The 19,722-nt window shown below is 43.2% G+C and overlaps 1 protein-coding gene across 2 annotated transcripts in view; it reads left to right on the forward strand.

Annotated features, from left to right (window-relative positions):
* Positions 1-2,823: 2,823 nt before the first annotated feature.
* The window catches only part of znf830 (zinc finger protein 830), a 41,900-nt gene continuing 25,001 nt past the window's right edge, over positions 2,824-19,722 (forward strand). Inside the window, exons 1-4 of one of the 2 annotated variants that reach the window (XM_078236995.1) lie at positions 2,824-2,966; positions 9,875-9,974; positions 13,131-13,254; positions 16,773-16,806. In XM_078236995.1, coding sequence (XP_078093121.1) covers positions 2,848-2,966; positions 9,875-9,974; positions 13,131-13,254; positions 16,773-16,806 — 377 coding nt within the window. In that variant the 5' untranslated portion in view covers positions 2,824-2,847. Of the gene's footprint in view, positions 2,986-9,874; positions 9,975-13,130; positions 13,255-16,772; positions 16,807-19,722 lie in introns of both variants that reach the window. The other variant, XM_078237005.1, reaches the window with a different exon arrangement.

Below are 19,722 nucleotides of genomic sequence, written 5' to 3' on the forward strand. Positions count from 1 at the left end.
TGAGAAAGTATCCCTGAAACCTCACCGTTAACATGTCCCACCGTGGTGATTGTATCTGCGCTGGTGAATCATGTGGGCGATGCCTGTGTCAACTGGTTGTTGCTTTCCTTGGAGGTTTCCTTGGCATTTTCCTCCAAGGTGTCGACAGGGGTCACAGTGGTAACCATGGGGAGGGGTGGGGGGGGGGGGGGGGGGGGTTGTGCCGACTCCTGATGGGCCGCCCTCATCAGGGTCATCTCCTACATGGATCAGTGCAGGGGAGGGACATGTATCTGGGCAGATTGCAACTTACTTGAGAAAGGTCATATGAGTGACAGTTTTGTGGACCCTCACTTCCATGATGAATGCCAACATTACTGTCGATCATGATTCTTTCCTCTGCCTCCCTGAGAGCTCTTTTGCAAGCTCCTCAAAGGGAATAAGGAGACACACCTCAGGAACTCCACTGTTGGTCTTCCCCCACTCCCACCTGTTCTAGGCCATCTTTTTTCTATGGGACAAAAGGGGGGATTGAAAGCTTGATGGTTGGAGGGGCATGGGGCCTTGAGGGTGGGGGCAATCGGGTGATGTTTGTTGGGACTGTGCCTCAGCAGGCAGGGGCTGTGATGGAAGGGTGCCAGAGCAGTTGGAAGAAGATACCAGAGGGTTGGGTGCTGGAAGGCCGTGGGGTGTCAGGGAGTGGATCAACATGGACATTCCAGGCGAGACAGACAGGACTGATGCCAGGATGGGATGGACACTCACTTTTACTGCCCGAAGTAGGTCATTCATTTTCTTTTGGTACTGGCCGATGGTCCTCCATGTCAGTGCACAGGCACTGACGGTCACTACCACTGTCACTGCCTCCCAGGCTGCATTGCCAGTCGACCTTCTTGAGGGAAGAGGATTGCCCTCCTCTCCTTAACAGTGACCAGCAGCAGTTCCAGCTCTCTCTCGGAAAAGTGTAAAGCTGCTCTGCATGGTGCCATCTTCCAGGCGTGACTGGCTGTGGATGCAACAGGAGTGTTTAAATGCAGCTCCCTCAGCTTAACAGTGCACAGCTGCGGCCACTTCAGGCGAGTCAGGAGCCTGGAGCCTCCAAGATGGCGTGATTCACATGGAAGCTCTTTCATTGCATTGAGCGTCGAAAGATTGTGAAACGGAGCACACCTGAGAGACTGGCACAGTTCACTCTGTTTTTCTCACTGTTATGACACTTAGAAATGTTTTGGGAAAATTACACTGGGAGCAGTGGCTGGGAGGATTGCAACAGGGTTTTTGCGTCAGCGCTGAATGCACTAAACGCTTCACGCACAATTCTCTAGCCCCACTCTGCTTTAACGCGATCTGTGCTGGGCTCAACGCAGCCGGAAAATCGTGGCCATTATCTTGCACTGTCTATTTTGATGGATAACATCTATTGAAATGGTTTGTTTTTCTACTGGGACAATTTGTTGAACACAAAAGTGGAAAAACCTGACTAAGTATTTTGTCCAAAAATTTTCACACCACACCAAGTTTATGGTGGAAATTTCTGTTTTTTGACTAATGTCGTTTTGGGTGGGAAAAGCAATGAGTAGCCCACCCTGGCTCCACTGATGGCTTTTTCTGCCATATTTTCCAAAACTTTGTTCACAAAAATGCTGGAGGCGGGTCTCATGCCATCACACTGGCGGAGCGGTCTTTGAATTAGGACACCTCGACCAATAGAAATAAAAGTAAAAACAAGGATCTCCCCACAGATGTGGTGACTCCCCTCCCCCCGTGCATACTGGGAACACACACCCCCATGCACTTAGGACCACCCCCCGCCTCCCCCCCCCCAGGACAAAGACGCAAGGAATTCCTCTCCGGAAGTAATTGTTCACTAATATGAGTTCAGATGTTAAGGTGGCAGGTCTTCCTAACAGCACTGTGGGTGTACCAACACCACATGGACCCCCACAGTGCCTCACCACCAGTTTCTCAAGAGCAATTATGGATCAGCCACAAATGCTTGCCTTGATAACCACACTCATGATGCATGAATGAGAATTTTAATATTGAACGTTGCACACACTTTGTGGGAAGGACAGTTGCAAAATTGGGCAATGAGTTGTCAAGCACAGAAGCAGTTAAGAAAAATATCCACATACTCCCACAGTCCAAAGATGTGCAGATTAGGTTGATTGGCTATGCTAAAATTGCCCTTAATGTCCTGAGATGCGTAGGTTAGAGGGATTAGTGGGTAAATGTGTAGGGATATGGGGGTAGGGCCTGGGTGGGATTGTGGTCGGTGCAGACTCGATGGGCCGAATGGCCTCTTTCTGTGCTGTAGGGTTTCTAAGATTCTATGAGGCTGTGGACTGATGTGAAACCAGGATAAATATTTTAAACTAGAGAGTCTGCATGTTCTCCCCGTGTCTGTGTGGGTTTCCTCCGGGTGCTCCAATTTCTGCCCAGTCCAAAGATGTGCGCGTTAGGTTGATTGGCTGTGCTAAATTGACCTAGCGTCAGGGGGATTTGCAGGGTAAATATGTGGGGTTATGGAGATAGGGCCTGGGTGGGATTGTGGTCGGTGCAGACTCGATGGGCCGAATGGCCTCCTTCTGCACTGTAGGATTCTATACCCTCAGGGAGTGGGGACTATATCCCAGGACACAATTTTATTTCACCAACTTGTGTACCAATTTTAGAAATTAAAATCTTCATGTTTTCTATACTACGTTAACTTCTATCTGAAAGAATAATCCTAGGCATTAATGTACAGAATGGGACAGTATTCAACACAGAATGAATGGATGGGAAGCACTGACAACTTCACTGAACCAGGAACTCAGGGGGAAGCACTTCCGGCTCCACACCGGAGGTTATTCTCCTTCTGTCAAGATGGCGGCTCCAGCTAAGAAGGAGAAGAAAATTGTCAACCAGCAAGAGTTGCGGCGGTTAATGAGGGAGAAGCAGCGAGCGGCAGCGGGCAGCAAGAGGATCGAGTCTCCGCTCGCCAAATATCCTTTTGCAGAAGGGGTTAGTCCGACTCCTGCTCCCTCCCCAACCTCCGGAGATAATAAACAACCTGCAGCAGAGGGCAGGCCGGGAAAGGGCTGACCCTCTTTAACCCCGAGAACCAGCGTCTCCTGTCAGATATGGGCTGGAGGTCGGGCCTCCTATCACATTTCCTGACCTGGGACCCCAGAGAGCAGGGATTTCCAATTCAACCGAGTGACACTGACCACAGTCTGCATGCAATAGCTTGCATTTATATAGCGCCTCGTCACACCGTCAAGGCGTTCCCAAGTGCTTGCATGTGTGGGATTGCCAGGATAAATTGAAGGGAGAGGCAAGTGATCCAACTGGGATGGTTAGGAGAGAGGGACAGTGTGCCTTTGATATGATTGGCAGGGAAAATGGAACGATCCAAGCTTAGTTAGTATCAAACATTCACAAACGTGAACAGTTACTTTTATGCTGTCTGATCAACGTAAGGCATTCAGTTCCTCCTCAAATTTGTGAGACCTTTTAAACCTTTAAGAATTATCAAATCCTGTAGTGCAGAAGAAGGCCACTCGGCCTTTTGAGCCTGCACCCAGAACAATCCCCCCCAGGACCTATCCCTGTCACCCCATGTATTTACCCTGTTAATCCCCCCTGACACTAAAGACCAATTTAACATGGCCAATGCACCTAACCCACACATCTTTGGAATGTGGAAACACTTAAATTAATTTTAATTTGAGTTACCAATTATCATGTTCTGATAATTGCAGACATATTTATAAGGACAAACCAGCTGCTCCTAAGTTTCAAAGTGTTTACTGCAAAAAACATTTTAGGAATTACAGTACAGTTGTTCATTTATGAAGCATTGTATATGTGCTATATTTTATATGTTAAAACTTGGATACATTTGATTTCCAGATGTTCTTTGAGTCACAAATTTGTGTCATGCTTTTTTAAGTCCTTGAATAAGATTATCCATTATAATCAAACATTCATAATTGGAAAACCTTACCCTATCATCTAACAATATTCAGTTGCCTTACTAAGTGGCAACAATATTTGTTTCTGAAATCTTTGCCCCATCATGGTCTTCCATTTATTCTCCTTGTGGGTAAAGTTTTAACTTATTTTATAAATGAAATTGTCAGTACTACAACGTGGACATGGAGAGGATGTTTCCACTAGTAGGAAAAATTAGAACCAGAGGGCACAACCTCAGGCTAAAGGGACAATCCTTTAAAACAGAGATGAGGAGGAATTTCTTCAGCCAGAGAGTGGTGAATCTGTGGAACTCTTTGCCACAGAAGGCTGTGGAGGCCAGGTCATTGAGTGTCTTTAAGACAGACATAGATAGGTTTTGATCAATAAGGGGATCAGGGGTTTTGGGGAAAAGGCAGGAGAGTGGGGATGATAAAAATATCAGCATGATTGAATGGCGGAGCAGACCCGATGGGCCGAGTGGCCTAATTCTGCTCCTATGCCTTATGGTCTATGGTCTTATTACAAAGGCTGTATTTTTTTTTCTTAGACTGGCTACTTGCCTCCCAGCCTTGCAACTGATTCTGAGTTGAATGTCCTTATGCTAGGCAGGCTTTTCTCAATCCACAGAGACATAACAGCTTCTAAACCTAACACATCCCTACTGTCCGGTTGGGTTATTTCTTTTACTCTGATGTGTAGTTTTCTAGCTCCTGTATCTGCATCATAACCTGTTGAATTGTTGTCTTTTCATTAGCCTACAGTCCCATTATCACTAACATTTGAAAAATAAATTGCCATTTTTTCAGCAAAGACAGGCTGAAGGTGGAATAGGACAGACCAAAAGAGGAACTGCAAATGGGCAGACAGAAGAAGATGGTGCTAGGCTGAGTGGGAATTTTTCTTTTTAACCACTCACCAGGATGGGAGACCACTGGCATTGTGTGTATCTTTCCATCTACTTGAGATGATGGGCATAAATTGGGATGTAGTAGCTATGTATGGTGTACTTTTGCTGATCACTGTAGGGATCGATCCATGAGAAACAGGTGCTAAAGGTGTTGCATATGAAGTGGTTTCAAGTATTGTTCTGTCTCTTTTTCAGCGTTGGCACCTGTTGCCATTGATCATCATGGTGGTGCACACTGGCCTATAGTTATATTGCTTCCTTGAAGCAGAGCTTTGGGCATCCTACTGGTCTTTGCCATACATAGAATTCTTGGATATATGTCTGTTCTACACCCTGCAAATGTGCCCAAGCCAATGAAGTTGCCTCTGCTTGATGAGTGTCAAAATATTTTGAAAATTTACCTTTGAGAGGACTGCGGGACTTGTGATTTGTCCTTTCATGAGATGTCCAGAATGCATTGCAAACAGGAAAGATGTTGAACTCCCTTTATTGGTAGCTGTGTGTCATCCATGTTTCCCAGCCATACAACAAGGTGCTGAGAACACAGGCCTCAAACTAGCTTCTTGGTCTTAGGAATGGAGCTGATGTTATCCCATGCATGTTTTGTGACTTTGCCAAAGGTGGTGGTTGCCTTCCTAATGTGTGCATCGAGCTCTGTATCAAGGAACTGATTGCCACTGTGGACGCAAGATAATAGAATTTACTAACCACTTGCAGTAGGTTATTATTTAGAGTGATCAGCGGTGGACATAACAACACCCTGCTCCATAACCACTATTTTTTTGACACGTCTAGTCAGGGAGAACCAGTTACAAGCTTAGGAGAGACAATCAATGAGTGTTTGTTGCTGAGATCCTATGTGACCGACTTGCTTCAACAAGTCCAATCAAGACGTGCAGTGTCTTTGTCTTAGTTTTCACTCTGGACAGAATATGGAGCTTGTTGTGTGATGTAGTAAAGTAAGCACGTATAGCCCCTAAATCTTCAGGGAATGCAAAGGGTATGAACAAAGAGGAAAAAAAACAAAAACTGTGAGCGAGGACACAGTCTGTTTCATTCTATTGTCACCCTGAAACTGTCAGACGTGGTACCTCAAACTGTACAGTATAGTGACTATTGTTTAATGGAAATGCATAGCAGGCAAGGCCAGTATTTGTTTCCCATCCTTAATTGCCCTTGAGCAGAGGGTGGTGAGTACTTTCTTGAATTACCACAATATCTGTGGTGAAGTTATTCATGCAAGTAGAGAGTCTGGAGACATTGACCCAGAAATGACGAAAGAATGGTGATAAAATTCCAAAGGTTACTTTGTGGAGAAATTGGGAGGTGATGGTGTTCCCATATGCATGCTGCCTTGTCCTTTTAAATGGTAAAGGTTGAGAGTGTGGGAGGTGCTGTTTAAAATGTTTTGTGTTGCTGCAGTGCAGTGATGGTACATGTTACAGGCACTTCACCTGATGAAGGAGCAGTGCTCCGAAAGCTTGTGATTTCAAATAAACCTGTTGGACTATAACCTGGTATATTGTGACCTCTCATCTTGTCCACCAACATCTCCACATCATGGTTACAGACAGGGTGATTTGGTGGTGAAGGAAATGATGTTTAGGATGGTGAATGGAGTCTGATCAAGTGGACTACTTTGTCCTTGGGGGGGGTTGAGCTTCTCGAGTACCATTAAAGCTGTACTCAACCAAGCAAATGGAGAGTATTCCATCACACACCTGACATGTGCCCGAGAGATGGTATACAGGAAAGTCCAGTAAGTCACTCAGTTCAAGAGCAATTAGAGATGGGCAACAAATCCTGGCGAGCAATGCTCATTTCCCAGGAAAGAATGGGAAAAAGTGGTTGTTGAGCTTTATTTTGTGAATGTAACTCTGTTAAGGAAAAAGTAATGACCAAAACTAGTTATAATTTTTAAAAACTGTATCTTATTTAGAAGACACAAAATAAGAAATAGAAGCAAGAGTAGGCCAGCTGGCCCTTCAAGGCTACCCCGCCATTCAATATAAACATGGCTTATCTATGCTGGCTTCAACACCTTTCCTGTGACATTTCCCCATAGTCCTCTATTCCTCGATCTATCAAATGTTTATCCACCTCCACTTTAACACTTCTAATGACCCAGTCTCCACTACCCTTTGGGGCAGAGAATTCCAGAGATTCACCACCCTGGGCGAGAAGAAATCTCTACGCACCTCAGTTTTAAGTGACTGGCCCTTTATCTTGTACTATGTCCCCTGTTCAAGACTCTCCTAGTGAAAACATCTCACCCTGTCAAGCCCCCTCAGGATCTTATGTGTTTGAATAAGGTCACTCCTCATTCTTCTAAGCTCCAAGGAATATAGACCCAGACTTTTTACTCTTGATAGGACAACCCTCTCATCCCAAGACTTTGTTGGTGAATCTTCTTTAGACTGGCTCCAATGTTACTATATTCTTTTCTATGTAAGGGGACCAAAACTGTATGTAGTATTCCAGGTGAGGCCTCACCAACACATGACAATTGCAACAGAACTGCCCGATTTTTAAACTCCAATCCCTTTACAGTAAAGAACATAAGAACTAGGAGCAGGAGTCGGCCATCTGGCCCCTCGAGCCTGCTCTGCCATTCAATAAGATCATGGCTGATCTTTCCGTGGACTCCGCTCCACTTACCCGCCCACTCACCATAACCCTTAATTCCTTTACTGTTCAGAAATTTATCTATCCTTGCCTTAAAAACATTCAATGAGGTAGCCTCAACTGCTTCACTGGGCAGGGAATTCCACAGATTCACAACCCTTTGTGTGAAGAAGTTCCTCCTCAACTCTGTCCTAAATCTGCTTCCCCTTATTTTGAGGTCATGCCCCCTGGTTCTAATTTCACCTGCCAGTGGAAACAACTTCCCTGCTTCTATCTTATCTATTCTCTTCATAATCTTATATGTTTCTTTAAGATCTCCCCTCATTCTTCTGAATTTCAATAAGTATAGCCCCAGTCTACTTAGTCTCTCCTCATAAGTGAACCCTCTCCACTCCGGAATCAACCGAGTGAATCTCCTCTACATCCCTTCCAGTGGCAATATATCCTTTCTCAAGTAAGGAGACCAAAACTGTACACAGTACTCCAGGTGTGGCCTCACCAGCACCTTATCCAGCTGCAACACAACCTCGCTGTTTTTAAACTCCATCCCTCTAGCAATGAAGGACAAAATTCCATTTGCCTTCTTAATTACCTGCTGCACCTGCAAACCAACTTTTTGCGATTTATGCACAAGGACACCCAGGTCCCGCTGCACAGCAGCATGCTGCAATCTTTTACCATTTAAATAATAGTCCATTTTGCATAAAGGCCAAAATGCTGTTTGGCACCTTAACTACTTGTTGGACCTGCTTGCTAACTTTTTGTGATTCACGCAAGAGAACACCTATATTCCTCTGTACTTCACTTACTTGCAATATCTCTCCATTTAGATAATCTGCCTTTTGCTTTCTCCTACCGATGTGCATGGCCTCATACTTCCCCATGTTAAACTCCATTTGCCAGGTTTTCACCCAGTCATCCAATCTATCCATATCCTGTTGCAGAATCACACCATTCTCATCACATGTCCTTCCACCTATCGTCGTATCATTGGCAAATTTGGAAACATTACATTCTGTTCCTTACTCCAGATCATTAATGTAAATAGTGAAAAATTGCGGGCTAAGAATTGATCCCTGAAGTACTCCAGCAGTCACGTCTTTCCACTCTGAAAAGGACCCATTTATTTCAACTCTTATCTTTGTGACAGCCAGTTTTCAATCCATGCTGACACACTTCTTCCAATTCCATGGGCTTTTACTTTAAGCATCAACTCTTGTGCAGCACCTTTTCAAATGGCTTTTGGAAATCTAAATGCACTACATCTACAAGTTCCCCTCTATCTATTCTCCCTGTTACACCCTCAAAGAATTCAAGCAAATTTGTCAAACATGATTTACTTTTCATAAAATGATGTTCACTAGGTTTGATTTTATTCAGCTTTCCTAAATTATCAGCTATTACCTCTTTGATTATTGACTCTAGCATCTTGCCAATAATAGATATTAAATTAACTGGCCTATAGTTCCCTGCCTTCTGTCTTTCTCCCGTTTTGAACAAGGGCATCACATTGGCTGTTTTCCAATCTTCTGGTACCCTCCCAGAACTTAGCGAGTTACGAAAAATTTCAACTAATGGGTCCACTATCTCTGCAGCCACTTCCATTAAAACTCTAGCGTGCGGTCCTGGTGACTTGTTTGCTTTTAACCCCTTGAGTTTCTCTAATACTTTATCCCTTGTGATTGGGATTTTTGTAAGTTCCACCATGTTATTTGAAATCAACCCAACTGATATCTCAGGGATATTTGCAATGTCTTCCACGGTGAAGACTGATGCAGAAAAATTATTTAGCATATCCGCCATTTCTTTGTTTGCTGTTATCAATTCACCTGCCTCATTCAGTGGAGGTCCCACGTTTACCTTAGCCGCCCACTTGATATTTATATATCTATAGAGACGCTTACTGTTTCTTTTTACGCTGCATGCAAGTTTTCTCTCAAAATTCGATTTCTCCCTTCTTATGAGCTTTTTAGTATTTTGGTGTTGAATCGTAAAAACGTCCCAGTTCTCTGGTCTACCACTATCCTTTGCCACTTCGTATATCCTGCTTTTCAATTTAACATTATCCTTGACCTCCTGTGCTAACCATGAATTTTGCCTCTTTCTTGTGGAGTCCCTCTTTTTGATTGGGATACACATTTGGACCAGCTGTTTGAATATCTGTCACTGCTCATGCACTGACCTGTAACTTAGCTTGTTTACCTTTCTCATCTCTTAAATCTGTGGCATATTTTCACTCAACCTGTCAGTTTCATTGCATTCATAGTTGAAATGGATTTATAGAAACTAGAAGCAGGAGTAGGCCATTTGCCTTGTATAATAAATTTTCTCTGAAATTCATGATGTACATTCTATAAACATTTTGTTGGTTTTCTAACTTCTTTTGCCTTAACCCAGTTGAACATACAACAGTTTAGGTCACCTCAGCTGTGTGCTTTGCAGTACTCCAATAAAAAATGAACTGCTATGGCAGACACACATACTAGGGAAACAACATAAAGAGGTAAGAATATAGTTACTTAGTGTGATGATACTGTGTCTATAAGAAATGTATTTTTGTCATGTTTCTTGTGCGAGATTTGTTTTAGCAGTTTGTTTAATTATCGATGCTGCTCTGTCTGTACCCGGCAGCCCATGTTGTTACTGCAGAAGCATAATTGACCTTATTGCTGGAATATTTGTTTTAACCTGAACCAATGCGGGGTTGTTATTTTAGTGTTTTCCCCTGGGATTTTCAGAGTGGGGTTTGATTAGGTTGATTGACAGATAAAAGTCATACTGACTGGGCAGGGCGAGGCTCACAGAGAGAACACCCGCTCAGTTGGTGTTTGGGAGCTATTGAGAGAGAAAATAGCTCCCTGTCTGTCTCTTTCTGGAGATTGGTATCTGCCAGAAAATAGGTTTCTTTCTCTGAAGCACTGCTGCTTGAAGGCAGATCTTTCTTTGGAACCTGCTGCATCGGAGTTGGGTGCCTTTTTATAAAAGTCTGGAGGGGTTAAAAGTTTGGAAATCTAACATCCACATGAGCATATCTGTTTTTGATGCTAACTGATACTGAAGAGGGATGCATGTCTATAGGGATAGTGCTTAAATTGGAACTATAGAGATAGATTATACTTTGTCATGTTTAAGTATTTTAATTAGTAAAAGTTATGCTAATTGTTTGCTATATTCTAACTGTGTTCTTAAATAAAGTTTGTTTTAATAAAAAAACTACCTGGTGAGTCAGTAGAATCACACCTGGAGCGAAATACCTTATGCTCATCCGAATGCCAAAATCAAAAACGTTAGGGTCTGGGCTCATTTCCAATCTGGTCCCTAACATTGTAATTTTATTTAATTGTAGCACAATAACTAGTTCTCATAATGCAGCCTCTTGTCTGGGATTTCTGGCAGTTATGATGTTAAGACTTACTTTGAGAGAAACAAGATTAGGTTATGCCTAGTAGAGGGACAGGGCAGACATAAATGAGAGGATTGAGAAATAACTTTTCACAGGCTTGTACTTAAAATCTTTGATCAATTACAGCCACATGTTGCAGTCCTGAATGACTCTTGATTGAAGTGAAAACCCTGGACAGATTTGACATCTGTATACCAAGAACAATTGAGTCATTCCCATGGCCACCATTATCAACAGATTGCAATGTATGTGATGCTTACTACAAATTTGTAATATTTGTAAATTTTACTTTTAAAAAAAAACTTTTTTAAAAAGAGGATAAGTTCATATGTACTCAACCTGTCCATCCTTTCAAAGCCATTTCTCAACTGGTTGCAGAATATTCAAATTTGTCACTAGTCGATATGCTGTACTGGAAAATAGAAAACAGAGGAGCTCCAGCCTCCTTTTACTGATTCCAAAGTGATATTCTATGAACAATGACACTTACTTGAAGAGAAGATATAACAAAGACCTTAAATTTCATCAGCACATGAAGAAACGTTCATCAAAGTTACTCGAGGAACCAGTTGTAATAAAGCTAAAATGAAAGGAATTGGTGCGGCTTTATTGCTAAGGTGCTGGTGAGGCCACACCTGGAGTACTGTGTACAGTTTTGGTCTCCTTACTTGAGAAAGGATATATTGGCATTGGAGGGGGTGCAGAGGAGATTCACTAGGTTGATTCCGGAGTTGAGAAGGTTGGCTTATGAGGAGAGACTGAGTAGGCTGGGGCTATACTCATTGGAATTCAGAAGAATGAGGGGAGATCTTACAGAAACATATAAGATTATGAAGGGAATAGATAAGATAGAAGCAGGGAAGTTGTTTCCACTGGCAGGCGAAACTAGAACTAGGGTGCATGGCCTCAAAATAAGGGGAAGCAGATTTAGGACAGAGTTGAGGAGCAACGTCTTCACACAAAGGGTTGTGAATCTGTGGAATTCCCTGCCCAGTGAAGCAGTTGAGGCTACCTCATTGAATGTTTTTAAGGCAAGGATAGATAAATTTTTGAACAGTAAAGGAATTACTGTGGGTGGGCGGGTAAGTGGAGCTGAATCCACAAAAAGATCAGCCATGATCTTATTGAATGGCGGAGCAGGCTCGAGGGGCCAATGGCCTATTCCTGCTCCTAGTTCTTATGTTCTTAATATTTCATCATATACTCCTTCTTGGAATATGGATGTTGGAGGCAAGGCCAACATTTATTGCCTATCTCTAGCTATGCTTGAGAAAGTATTGCTGGAGCTGCCTTGTGAAATAATGTAGCTTGTGTAGTGTCTGTTAAGTAGAGTATTCCAAGATCATGTCAATTGGACAGTTTGAATTTGTCATGCTTTTGGTGGACTGAACATCAGGCAATTTTCCAACGTACGTACCAGTTTTATGCTATACTAGAATAGCTTAGCTGAGGGCTCACTAGTTCTTCAGGTTTCAGGTCCACAGGTAAAATATTGGTGGGGTTGTATCTTTGCTGTGTCTAGCACTTAGCTATCGCTTGATGTCAATTGAATATGGTGAGATGGTGGCCTAGTGGTAATGTCACTGTGCTTGTAATCCAGAGACCCAGGCTAATGTTCTGGGTCAAATGAAACTGTTGTCAATTGTTGTTAACCCGTTCTGGTTCACTAATGGTCTTTAGGGAAAGACATTTGCTGTCCTTACCTGGTCTGGCCTACATGTGACCCCAGACCCACAGCAATGTGGTGGACTCTTAACTGCCCTCTGAAATGTTGTGACAAGCCACTCCAACAGATGCTGGCACAGCAGCGATACCCACATCCAATGAAAGAAAAAAAGAACTGAATTGGCTGAAAATTGGCACTTGGGATGAATGTTGGCAGCACTTCAACCTTGCCATTATACTTTTCTGTTGGGCTGCAACATTATTGAGAATGATGATGGCAATGGATGTTTAGTTGTTTTAATTGGCCACCACCATTCATGATGAATGTGGCAGAACTGCGGAGCTTTGACTTGAACAGTTAGTTTGTGGGATTGCTCTGTCAATTTAGCATGCATGTAATCCTGTATTGTATCTTCCCAAGTGTGACACCTTATTTTCCGTATACGAGATACTACTCCTGGCACTTGCCAGCAAATATCTGAATCTGGCAGAATTGCTGTGTGTAATTGACTAATGCTGCTTCATTAAAAGTACATTCTTAAAGGTGGTTTTATTTTGGTTAAGTACGTTAATTTATTTGGTTCCTTACAGAACCTTGAGAAACGAAAAGCTACAAAACAAACAACAGGACCATCATTCGCTCACACATCAACAGTTCCTGTAGGAAAAAGGAAAGTTATAGATGCAGAATCCCAAGCAACAAAGAAAGCCAAAGGTATTGACCGTTTAGATATTCTCAGTATAATATAAGTCATGCCTGGGAGAATAATTACCGATTTATGTGAAATGCTGTCCACATGGTAAAATAAAATTTTATTTTATTCATTCATGGCTCATGGGCATCGCTGGCTAGCCAGCATTTATTGCCCATCCCTAGTCATCCTTGAGAAGGTAGTGGTGAGCTGCCTTCTTGAAACGTTGCAGTCCACGTGAGCTAATATATATATTGAGCTAATAGTGTTTTTTTTCCTCTTTGTGGCTTTGAATTGAACCGGGCAATAGTGCATTTTTTTCTAGGCTAAGGAGCTCCAGTTATCTCTTAATTAAAGCCTCAGCTTTGATGTAATAGTTTACCCTGAGCTATGACTAAAAGCAGATTCTTCAGTTTCAACATGTGCACAGTTTATTTGCTCCAGTCTTGCTCAGTTACAGTGTGTGGTTGGTTTTCTAAATTATTTGAAGAAAGATCTAATTACCAAAGCTTTTGTAAAAATTGGGGTTTTTTTTTTAAAGAGTTTGTTTATGGTAAACTTGAGAAAACATGTGAAGCTGAAAGACGAGGAATAAGTTAGGGTGAGGAAAGAGGCACTTGAAGTTTTTTGAAAAATACAAATGAATATAAATGGAAGAGCTCTAATTATCGCAGGTAGTTTTTGATAGCTATTAACTAACAGCTTTGAAACAGAGAGAGAAATACAAGGATACAAATGAGACCAGAAACCAATCGCAAACCACTCCATTCAGTCGTTGCAGAGATTTTATAGAAAGTTACAAGCTGATTCTGTTGAACTCCAAAATCTTCACCTGATTGCCAAAATCGAGGGCTTTTCGCTAATGCTATTAAAGCTTAAGACTACCCCACAGTGCTACTGGAGATCAATGTCAGCCTTGAAGCTGAGGACTGTCCCCTGTGCAGCTAAATGCTACTACTACCAACACCCAGTATTGCTAATTCCATGGACAGGATCTTGTGGTCACGCCCACCCTGAGACTGGAGGTTTCAGCCTGAGGTCAGCAGACCTTTAAATGATCCGTTAAATTGTCTGTCCCACCTGTGGTGATTCCCATGGCTGGCAGGACTAGAAAGTTTACCCTCAACTGTTACGTCATTATATACCACCCTGCTGTGTATTTGCAGCTTTGATAATGATAAGGGATAAGAATTTTATTTCTAATCCTAATGAGATAAGCAAGGATCATTCAATCATGGCCAAAAGCACCAGTAGGAAATCTCAGAATAGCATGCGTTATTCTATTAATGTAGATTAGCGATGTTCTACAGCAGTAATAATCTCAACAGCTGTAAAACATTGTTCACATTGGGCCTGATTTTACCATTTTCATTCTAAATGCTGAATCTGGGCGCAATTCAGGTCCGAGTTGGAAATCTGCTTTCAGGCGCCCCCATTAGCACTCAGTCTAAAAAAAAAATCGCGGGTCTGAATCGCGCTGTGGGTGGGGCTTAGCGCGGCCGAAACGATCGGAGCTCTGAACTGCGCATGCGCAGTTAGAAAAAAATTTGAAAAGGCGCGCCCATGTCAGATCGCTCCCGGGCCGCAAAAAGCGGAGAAAGCGGCCCGGGAGCGAAAAGCGGGAGCAATGGCCCCCACAGACATCACTGTCCCCCTTCTCCACCCACCCACCCCCCGCGATCCAGACCACTCGCGACCCCCTGCCCCCTTTCCCCCCCACTGATCGCCCACAGAGAGGCAGCGGACCCCCCGCGCCCTCCCCACCAGAGATCCATCTGCCTCCTCCACCAGTGAGCCATCAGGCCTACCCCACTCCCACCCCCCCACCCCCCAAGAGAATGATCTGGCCTCATTCCCCCCCCCCCCCCCCCCCCGCCCCAAAGAGGAACATCTGACCCGCCTCCTCCTCACTCCCCACCCCCTCACCAGAGAATGATCTGGCCTGCCTCCCTCCCCCCACCTGACAACAATCAGCCCCCCCCCCACCACCACCATACAACGATCGTCCCCCCCCTCCCCCGCAACTAGAGAATGATCTGACTTCCCCCTCCCCCCCCACCACTGATCTGAGTCAGAGAGCCATTGGAAGCTCTGAACTCACTCTTCAGCAACTGGAGTGCCCGATTCAGACTTTTATTCAACATGTTCATTTCGGCGCGATTCTGGATCGGCGAACGCGGTGGCAAAGGGGGAAATGCTGATAAAGTTGGGCAGACAGTTTATTAATTCAATTTAAATGCATGCAAATGCATTTAAATCGCCATTGCGCCCATTTTGGGCGCGAATCAGATCACGGTCATTCCCAGGTCTCGGTAAAGTGGCCGGCCATCTGCGCGGATCGCGTTAATGGCCTCACACCCGACTTTACAACGTTTTAGGGCGCGATGCAATGGTAAAATCGGGCCCATTGAGTTGGATAGTACAATGCTATTGGAGATCTGTACATAGTTTAATAAAACAAATATAGTCGGTCACATTTCACACCATATTCAGTGTGTCTTATTTTGAAATGTGTGTTTGCTAAGAAAACAACGGTAGTTTTAAGGGATTTATATTTGCATTGGTAAGCATTAGAAATAAGGTATAGTTTTAAGTGTGTTAATGTTTCTGTGCCTGGAAGGGTAGAACCTACACGTAGGTTTATGCTGGACAAAGATGTTTGTAGGTATGGGGGTTGGTTTCAATTCCAACTGTTTCTGTTGTGCTTAGAGAGGGTTACAGCTTGGAGAGTAAATAGAGGCTGGCAGAAGTAGCAGTGGTTGCTTGGCAACTGGGGGCCTTGTACGGTGGAAAGGCTTTTGAACTTAGTTTTAGCTGAATTTGGCTGCAGTTGAAGATAGCACCAGGAAGTAAACATCTCTCAACCCTACCACGAGAAGCTGAACAGGACAAGGGAGCTGCAAAGAGGCAGACTTCCTAAACAATCAGATACAGTCCAGATAATCAGGGAAATGGGACAGAAATAACATCTTCAGAAGACTGAAGTTAAGAGCACAGAGAACAAAATACTGTCCAGATGAGAATTCAAGGGAAAGCAGACAGTGTTGAGAGAAAAAGAGACAATTGCAATAACCAGATTTAAAGTGGGAAAGTAGACTTCAGAGGTAAATCAGAAGTTTTGATGCTATGTTAACAGAGTATGGGAATTGCGAGTTAAAGCTATAATTTGCACAGCAGTCAAGACAAAGAAATCCTGAAGGGAGGGTTATTAAAACCTGGATATTGGATTCGGTGTTAGAACTGGAGCAAAAGCTTTGTTTAAAAGAGTCATTTGGATTGTTTCTTTTGCATGTAATGCCTCCCTCTCCCTCCCTCCCTCTTCCCCCTAGTTCATTCCTGTCTCATACATGCATAGAAATATGTAACATGATAGATTTCAAACAGAAATCCTGGTAGGAAGTTCAGTAAAAATGCCCTATCAATATATTACTTGCTGTTTAAGACATTGCATAGCTAATTCAGTACTAAAACTGTGATTAATATTTTTTGCAACTGTAGCAAATACTTCTTTGTTAGTAATTGTTTGGTTTACATTTTACAGTATTCTGTGAATCCAGAACACCCACAGACTCTGGGTGAGTAATTTTGTCGACAAAGATTACTTACCTCACAGTTTGCTCATCTTTAATATCACATTTGGACAAAAGCTTAAAAAAAACTTGTTCCTACTTATTTCACACATTAACTCTTGCTGCTTTCCCTTTTCTGTTTTTCTGGTCTGAATGTTCTAAGGAGTGGCAATTGGATTGCCACTCCCAAGCATCAAAGCTCCATATTTCTCACCCAGACTTCAAACCAGGCCTCCTCAGAAATGTGGAATGTACTGGCTCCAGAGTCCTTCCTTCATAGTTCAGGAGTGTCGGGGGATAAGTCATGCTACTTTTTATGCCACTGGCTGCCATATTCCATTAAGTTTGTGTCATGTAAGTGGGTGAGGAGATATAAAAGCAAATTACTGCGGATGTTGGAATCTGAAACCAAAAGGGAAAATGTTGGGAAATCACCGCAAGTCTGACAGCATCTGTAAGGAGAGAAAAGAGCTGACGTTTTGAGCCCAGATGACCCTTTGTCAAAAGCTTTTGACAAAAGGTCATCTGGACTTAATGTCAGCTCTCCGGATGAGGAGATATGTTGGTAGATAAGTGGGTCAAGGGTGTAGGCACGGTGGGGAGGTAGTCAGGAACAGTAAGGGTGGAGTTAGTAGGGTTGTGAATGTTGGAGTTTGGGGCAGTCAAGTTGGGGAATTAGTTGCGGAGGAGTTGGGGCAATGCTGTAGTCGGGGGTTGTGGTATTCATGGGAGATAGTGTAATCGGGTGTTCAGGCAGTCGTAGTAGAGGGGGGTGGTTTGGGAGTTGTCAATTCAGCATCTGCAGTCAGCAGCACCTAGAGGAGTGAGCGGAGGAAGGTCTGGAAGCCAGTCAGCAGCACCTCAAGAGCAGTTTATCTCAAAGGTAAAAATCTCAGGATTACTACCCTGAGCCACAAGAAAATTCATATTGAATAAATCAGGTTAGAGAGTTAAGGGCGTGGTTCAAAAAATGGCGTGGGAGAAATGTGTTTTGATTCGTGGGCAGTAGCACCAATACTAGGGAAGTGTACTGTACTATTGGGCTGGTCTTCACCTGAACCATTCTGGCGAGTTGTATAACTCGTGCAGTAGAGAGGGCTTTAAACAAAATATTGGGGATATGGGATCAAGTTTGAGAAGATATGGTAAACTAAATAAAGAAGGCAGGGCAAGAGAGTACGCTAGGAATAAAGGAAACGATAATCAGAGTGGCAAGAAGGGACAGAGTACAAGCTTAAGAGCACAGCAGCAGGTAAGGCTTAAGACTGTGTGAATGCATGTAACATTCGTAACAAAACAGAAAAACTGAGTGCAAATAGGAATAAATATGTATGGATTTAATAGACATTACAGAGACATGGCTGCAGGATGGCAAAGGATAAACAACATTTCTGAAGGACATAAAGCAAGGAAAAATTGGGAAGGGTGGCTCTAATTAAAGGTGGCATTAATGCAATAGAGAGAGATTACATTAGATGCAGAATTGGTTTGGGTGGAGATCAAAATATATTTAATGTAAGAAATCACTTATAGAAGTGATTTATATGCTTCCTAATAGTAATGACATTATAGGATAGGTTACACTCCCCATATAGACTTTGGACCTTTCTTGGGGCTTTGATCTTCAAATATTTTGCAATATGTTTACGTATAGCTTGAACCTGTCTCCACTTCAGGGTAGGAATGAATAGTGGGATGCTGGCCAGCTTGGCATTAGGAGACAGCAAATGAACAACAATACACAGGAAGTTTGAGGTTGGGAATTTTGATCAGGTTGCCACGGTGAGAAGGAGAGGGGAATGATCTTCTGAAGCTGAGAAGAAATGAGTGGGTGGATTGTTGGCTACCAGTCAAAAGTATCAAACTGACTGATTTGAAATCGGCGAGCTCAATGTGGACCAGAGTCTGAGCCTAGGACGTTTGCAGTCTTTTTGGCTCAGCTACCCATTACATAAGAACTAGGAGCAGGAGTAGGCCATTTGGCCCCTTGAGCCTGCTCTGCCATTCAATAAGATCATGGCTTATGTTTCTGTGGACTCAGCTTCACCTACCCGCCTGCTCACCACAGCCCTTAATTCCTTTACGGTTCACAAATCTCTCTATCTTTGCCTTAAAAACATTCAATGAGGTATCCTCAACTACTTCACTGAGCAGGGAATTCCACAGATTCACAACCCTTTGGGTGAAAAAGTTCCTCCTCAACTCAGTTCTAAATCTGCTCCCCCTTATTTTGAGTCTATGCCGCCTAGTTCTAGTTTCACCCACCAGTGGAAACAATCTCCCTCTCAACTCCGGAATCAACCTAGTGAATCTCATCTGCACGCCCTCCAGTGCCAGTATATCCTTTCTCAAATAAGGAGACCAAAACTGTACACAGTACTCTAGGTGTGGCCTCAGCAGCAACTTATACAGCTGCAACGTAAGCTCCCTGTTTTTAAACTCCATCCCTCTAGCAATGAAGGACAAAATTCCATTTGCCTTCTTAGTTACCTGCTGCACCTGCAAACCAACTTTTTGTGATTCATGCACAAGGACACCCAGGTCCCTCTGCACCGCAGCATGCTGCAATTCTTTTACCATATAATCAATTTTGCTGTTATTCTGACTAAAATGGATGACCTCACATTTACCAACATTGTACTCCATCTGCCAGACCTTTGCGTACTCAAATTATATCCTTCTGCAGACTTTATGTCCTCTGCACACTTTGCTCTACCACTCATCTTAGTGTCATCTGCAAACTTTGACGCACTACACTTGATCCCTAACTCCAGATCGTCTATGTAAATTGTAAACAATTGCGGTCCCAACACTGATCCGTGGGGCACACCACTAGTCACTGATCGCCAACCAGAAAAACACCCAATTATCACTAAAATTATATTTGTCATGTATCAAATTTACATTTTCAATCCAGTTATT

Source organism: Mustelus asterias, chromosome 2 (genome assembly GCF_964213995.1).
Source record: "Mustelus asterias chromosome 2, sMusAst1.hap1.1, whole genome shotgun sequence".
Classification (NCBI taxonomy): Eukaryota; Metazoa; Chordata; class Chondrichthyes; order Carcharhiniformes; family Triakidae; genus Mustelus; species Mustelus asterias.